At 33.5% G+C, this 6,886-nt stretch overlaps 1 protein-coding gene across 1 annotated transcript; it reads left to right on the top strand.

Moving 5' to 3' along the window:
- Positions 1 to 2,348: 2,348 nt before the first annotated feature.
- Positions 2,349 to 4,482, top strand: LOC123198701 (basic endochitinase-like). The gene is given in 3 exon segments (XM_044613448.1): positions 2,349 to 3,020; positions 4,023 to 4,282; positions 4,285 to 4,482. Coding segments are annotated over 3 exon segments (984 nt in total). The 5' UTR covers positions 2,349 to 2,406; the 3' UTR covers positions 4,395 to 4,482.
- The last annotated feature ends 2,404 nt before the right edge of the window (positions 4,483 to 6,886 follow it).

Genomic DNA, 6,886 nt, shown 5'->3' with positions numbered 1-6,886 from the left:
ATAGAAATTGCAGAATGTGAAACACCGAGTCACAAAACCACTTTTCCACCACCGAACGGACCATAATATGCACTAAGATGAAGTCATTCCACTGCTTTGAATAGAAAGATTTGTCAACAAAGACAACACAATTCTGTCCACTCTAATCCATGTAGCTTGTACCATTTAAGTTCACAAAATAAGAACAGAAAATATAATGAAGCTCTACACTTTGATTCTGTTCTCCTCAACTTTGCTGATAGGTGCCAGGGTGAACAATGTGGAAGACAATAAGCTGGGGGAGCTGTCTGTCCAAATGGCTGTGTTGCAGTCAACATGGGCGGTGACTGGTGTGGCTCCGCAACAGAGTGCTGAACAACAGGTTGCCAGAGCAATGTAGGCGTGGTGGTTCCACCCCAACACCAAACCCTGGAGGAGGTGGTGGTATTATCAGCTAAGCTCTTTCTACAATTGGTAAAAAGAGGAGGAAGCTCACCTGGCAGAGCCCAACTATAAACCCATTAACTTTGGGAAAACTAATCCAAGAATCAAAGTTTTTTACTTTGATACCAACAAAACAGAAAATGTTAGTATATTCACTTAAATCCATTTGCAAGAAAGTAAAATTAAACTCCAATCCTCTAACTTCAACGCTTAAAAATTTCACAATTAAAAAAAAGTATGATATTATAATTGTATTATATTTGTAATATTATAAATCAATACATATATAACATATTTACTTTTAAATTGAGTAATAATTGAATTAAAATGAAAATAAGTCGTCAAATTTGACCAACTTTGGTATGACCCATTATATCAATAAGTCATACTAGACCAAGACTTGTTTTAATGTAAATTTTATGGGTTAGCATAACCCACAAAAATCGTAAGGCCCACAGAACCTTTAACAGGACAATTCGTATATTTTTATGGGCCAATTCATTAAATTATATAATTTATAAAATATTTTAATTTTTAATAATTTTTTACGAGTCAAGTCAAACTATCCTAAGAGTCTTTTATCTCAAAGCCCCCGCGTGGTCAGCCGGACCTGCAAACCGGGCAAAATAAGAGGGCCAGGGCTTGACATGTTTAAATCAGTGACATATTAATTTGAGCAATACTATGTGTATCCATTTTGGATATACAAATATATACACACTCATATATGTCATCATATAATTGGTTATTGTTTTATTCTTAATTCAAAATCATCCAATCATATGATGACATATATAAATATGTACATATTTGTGTATCCAAAATAGATACACATAGTTTTATTGTATTAATTTATATGTATTAATAGTAAAAATATTGTGGAACTATATGAAATTTCTAACTTAAAAACTTAATTTAGAGAAAAGTAGAAGCTATCCCGCGACATGCTCATCAAATTGGCATAAATTTGTTTCTTTTTTATGAAAGGAAATGTTAGAATCATGTATATGGTCTCTATCTAAGCATATATATATACTGAGTATGCAAGATAGAAACCAAAATTAAATTGCGGAATATTAAACACTAACCTCCAGCCATTGCTTGACGATTTGATGCAGAATAATCCTCTGGAAATTGTTGCAAACTTTCGTCTTCCAGGTGATCTCTTTTTCTCATAGAATGGTGTATGTTTTCAGTGTAGAAAAAGCTCACCCAGGGACCCTATTTATAGCCTGAAGAAGCATTCTACCATCAAGAATGCTACGCAAATTGTGGAGTTATGGCATGGGAGTTACAGACCATTACACCATGAAGAAGTAACTGCATGAAGCAGTTACCATTATCTCATGAAGAGGTAACCGCTGCAGTTACCATGCATGAAGCCATGAAGAAAGCAGTTACCATGCATGAAGTCATGAAGAAAGAAAAACTAACAGGAAAATCTTACTTACAACCACAACCCACTGTCTCATTGTTTGGGCAGTCCCACGTTTAACATTCAAGCTAACCTGCTTAAATTTCAATTTCTTTCATTTGTTATTCTATTGTTAGGACCTAATTTTACAGGCTAATAATGTTTTATGTTCATTAATCGTTATATATCTTTGAAAACAATGGCTGCCATCCTGATCTTTCACCATCAGCCTCGAGACAATAGCAGTAGGTCCACTACCCGCATTCTCCTCCACTTTGTCGTTATCTAATTTGCTTGCCGTGCGAATGGATTGATTCTGTGCTAAATCTGATAAGTATCTTCCAGTTCTGCTCGTTCTCACAAATCCAATCTTGACACCTATTCACACATCATAAATGCGGAAAAAGGTAGAAGCCGCCGCTGTTGAATGGTCAGAAATAACCGCAAGCATCAGCACATTTTGATCCATTTACGCCACCCGCTCTTCTTGCTCTATCTATAAGTACCCACCCCCATTTTCTTAGAACTCACGAGTCACTACAAGTGATCTAATTAATTAACAGATTAGAATGAGGTTGTGTATGTGCTTATGGGTGCTAGCAGCAGTTTGCAGTTTGGCCTCTAATCTGGGGGCCTTGGCTGAGCAATGCGGCAGCCAAGCTGGAGGGGCCGTATGTCCCGGAGGGCTTTGTTGTAGCCAGTACGGTTTCTGTGGCACCACTAATGATTATTGCGGTGCTGGTTGTCAAAGCCAGTGCACTGCTGGGGGCTCGCCGTCGACGCCCTCCACGCCAACTCCTACCCCCAGTGGCGGCGGCGGCGATATTAGTTCACTCATTAGCAAAGACCTGTTTGAACAGATTCTAAAGCACCGTAATGATGCTGCTTGCCCAGCCAAAGGCTTCTACACTTACGAAGCTTTCATCAACGCCGCCAAGTCCTTCGGCGCCTTTGCAACCACTGGTGATACAAATACCCGGAAAAGAGAAATCGCCGCCTTTTTGGCTCAAACTTCTCATGAAACTACAGGTGGGTGGCCTTCTGCACCAGATGGACCCTATGCTTGGGGATATTGCTTCAAGCAGGAACAAGGCAACCCTCCAGATTATTGTGTTGCAAGTCAACAATGGCCTTGTGCACCTGGTAAAAAATACTATGGCCGGGGTCCCATCCAAATTTCCTAGTAAGTGTGAAACACTTGATGAGTGAGTTACATTCTCCCACCCAATGTTTAGAGTTCTTACCTTTTTTACCCCTAGTTAGCAAATTAACACTTTTTAACTCAAAATCAAGTATAAATAATATTTTGTCACTCAAAATTAAACTCTATTAATGAAAAAAATAATATTAAAGGGTTAATTATTATTTTATCCTTACTATTTTATTTTTTAAAATTATTATATAACCTTAAATTAACACAAATTAAAAATAATATTTTATATATTAAAATTATGTTAAAAAACCTTTTATTTATTTTTTCATTCACTTTTATTCATTTTTTCAATAGATAAAAGTGTCTTTATCATATAATTATACATTAAAAGGTAAATTATATTTTTTTAAGATATTAGGGCTTTTATAAAATTTTTAAGAGTTATTGAAAATTTGAAAAAAGTTTAAAGGTCTTTCAAAAATTTTTGAAATATAATTTGCTCCTATTAGTTTTAAGATTTACACTTACATTCCTAACGAATTGAACAAAATGTAATAAAACTTTTTAAGAGTTAAATTATTATATTAAAAATATTTAAGTTTGATAAAAATCAATTTTTTATTTTTAAAATTAATAGACAGTAAAATTATTATATTATTTTTATCAATAAAACTATGTGTATCCACTTTGGGTACACAAATATATACACATTTATATATGTCATTATATGATTGGATGATTTTGAATTAAGAATAAAACAATAACCAATCATATGATGACATATATGACTGTGTATATATTTGTGTATTCAAAATAGGTACACATAGTATTGCTCTATTTTTATAATGTAAATTTTGCAAAGCCTTTAAATTTGGATAAAAAAATATTATTTGTAATAATTATGAGTGAAAAGCTATAGTTATGTCAAACCTCGGGTGTAAAAAGAAGTTGTTTACTCTATATTTGAATGGCTCTTCCAATTTTCTCAAATAATTAAGTTAATGGGTTGACATTGACCTTGACTTTTGACAGCAACTACAACTATGGCCCAGCAGGAAATGCCATAAACTATAACCTGTTAAACGACCCAGACGCAGTGGCAAACGACCCTGTTATTTCATTCAAGACTGCTTTCTGGTTCTGGATGACTCCACAGTCACCGAAACCTTCATGTCACGCTGTAATCACTGGCCAGTGGCAGCCGTCCGCTGCTGATACTCAGGCGGGGCGGGTCCCCGGCTATGGGGTCATCACCAACATCATCAACGGCGGTATAGAATGCGGCAAAGGTTCCACGCACAGATGGAGAATCGGATTGGATTCTATAAGAGATACTGCCAAATTTTGGGAGTGGACACTGGCAGTAACTTGGACTGCAGTAATCAAAGGCCTTTTAATGCTTAAACAGAGCCAAAATGAATCAATAATGTTACATGTTGATCAAATAAAACATCAATAATAATAAGTTGATCACTTCTATATTACATATTAATCAAGCTCTTTCCCTCGTAAATTTAACTTATGATCTTATTTGTGTACAACATACAAACAAGCCCACTTGATCGCCATTAATTCAATCTCTCTTCTCCCCCGACAGATCAACTTACCATATTTTGCTTTCCAAGGCCTGCAAAAGTATCTGATTCTAACCTCTCTGCTGTTCGTAAAACGCTCAATTTGATGATCAATAAGGGGATCATACCGAACCAGTGTAACACCGATATCGCTGTAGGGTTACTTTGCTTTGTTAATGGTGTTGATGATGCCATTGAGTTGGACGTTGGTAAAAGAATTACCATTGAAAAAATCGCTACCTGATACATTTACTTAAAAATTTTCTTGGCAAGTGTTTGTGCCAGTGTAGCGCTTTGAGAAGTGATTGTTTATGATATGAGAGGTCTAATCTTGTTGCTAATATAATCTTGATTGATCATGTTTGTAATACTAAGAATATAAGAGAAGGTGTGTATGTTGAGTAAAGCCACTGAAGTCACAAAAGTTGTAGGGGTTTATAAGCAAATGAAAGAGGAAGGTTAGAGCTTGATCTTGCTACCTTTCACACAGTTAATTTTTTGGTTGTTGAAATCTTAAGAGAGTAGATGAAGTAAAAAAATTAGTAAAATAATAGTAGAAACTGGTTATTTTTCAGATTATATTAGATATACTTTGGCTGTGGAATTGTGTCTTGAATCTTATCACAAAATAAATTTTTTAAAGGTCTTATCTCCCTTTGTTAAGAAGATTTGTAAAAGATATTCTCCTATTTTATTTTTAGTTTAATAGTGATAAAGAGTTTTATGATTTTTCCCATTTAAAAATCACACCCGAAAAGTCACATAGCTAATTAATGTGTTCATTAGGTTTGAAGTAGACCATTTGACTCTTCTCATTCTAAGAGTCATATAATTGAATGATTTATTGATTGAGTTTACATTAGGTTAGGTAAAGATCAGGTTAGAGTTTGATCTTGCTACCTTTCACACGTTAATTTTTGGATTGTTGAAATCTTAAGAGAGTAGATGAAATAAAAAAGTTAATGAAATAATAGTAGAAGCTGGTTATTTTTCAGATTATGTTAAATATACTTTGATTGTAGAATTGTGTCTTGAATCTTATCATAAAATAAATTTTTTAAAGGTCTTATCTCCATTTGTTAAAAAGATTTGTAAGAGATGTTCTCCTATTTTATTTTTAGTTTAATAGTTGTAAAGAGTTTTATGGTTTTTCCCATTTAAAAATCACACCCGAAAAGTCACATAGTTAATTAATGTGTTCATTAGGTTTGGAGTAGACTATTTGACTCTTCTCACTCTTAGAGTCATATAATTGAATGATTTATCGATTGAGTTTACATTAGGTTAGGTCAAGATTAGGTTAGAGCTTGATCTTGCTACCTTTCACACGTTAATTTTTGGGTTGTTGAAATTTTAAGAGAGTAGATGAAGTAAAAAAGTTAGTGAAATAATAGTAGAAGCTGGTTATTTTTCAGATTATGTTAGATATATTTTGGCTGTGGAATTGTGTCTTAAATCTTATCACAAAGCAAATTTTTTAAAGGTCTTATCTCTCTTTGTTAAGAAGATTTGTAAGAGATGTTCTCTTGTTTTATTTTTAGTTTAATAGTTGTAAAGAGTTTTATGGTTTTTCCTATCTAAAAATCACACCCGAAAAGTCACATAATTAATTAATGTGTTCATTAGGTTTAGAGTAGACTATTTGACTCTTCTCATTCTAAGAGTCATATAATTGAATGATTTATTGTTTGAGTTTACATTAGGTTAGGTCAAGATCAGGTTAGAGCCTGATCTTGCTACCTTTCACACGTTAATTTTTGGATTGTTGAAGTCTTAAGAGAGTAGATGAAGTAAAAAAGTTAATGAAATAATAGTAGAAGCTGGTTATTTTTCAGAATATGTTAGATATACTTTGGTTGTAGAATTGTGTTTTGAATCTTATCACAAAGTAAATTTTTTAAAGGTCTTATCTCCCTTTGTTAAGAAGATTTGTAAGAGATGTTCTCCTATTTTATTTTTAGTTTAATAGTTGTAAAGAGTTTTGTGGTTTTTCCCATCTAAAAATCACACCCGAAAAATCACATAGTTAATTAATTTGTTCATTAGGTTTGGAGTAGACCATTTGACTCTTCTCATTCTAAGAGTCATATAATTAAATGATTTATTGACTGAGTTTACATTAGGTTAGGTCAAATTAAATATTTTTTTATTTTGCTTTTTTGGTTTACTTTATTATTTTTATGGATTTAGCTATCATCAAGGTGAGGTTTATGACTGGGGAGAAAGCAAAGTATGATTTGAGGAAGAGCTTGAATCAAGGAAGGAGTTTGAGTTGGTGGGAAGATTGAAGATGTTCAAGATGTTGGGTATTTTGCTGAAGTT

Source organism: Mangifera indica, chromosome 16 (assembly GCF_011075055.1).
Source record: "Mangifera indica cultivar Alphonso chromosome 16, CATAS_Mindica_2.1, whole genome shotgun sequence".
Lineage (NCBI taxonomy): Eukaryota > Viridiplantae > Streptophyta > Magnoliopsida > Sapindales > Anacardiaceae > Mangifera > Mangifera indica.
This window is presented reverse-complemented; position numbering and strand designations above follow the sequence as displayed.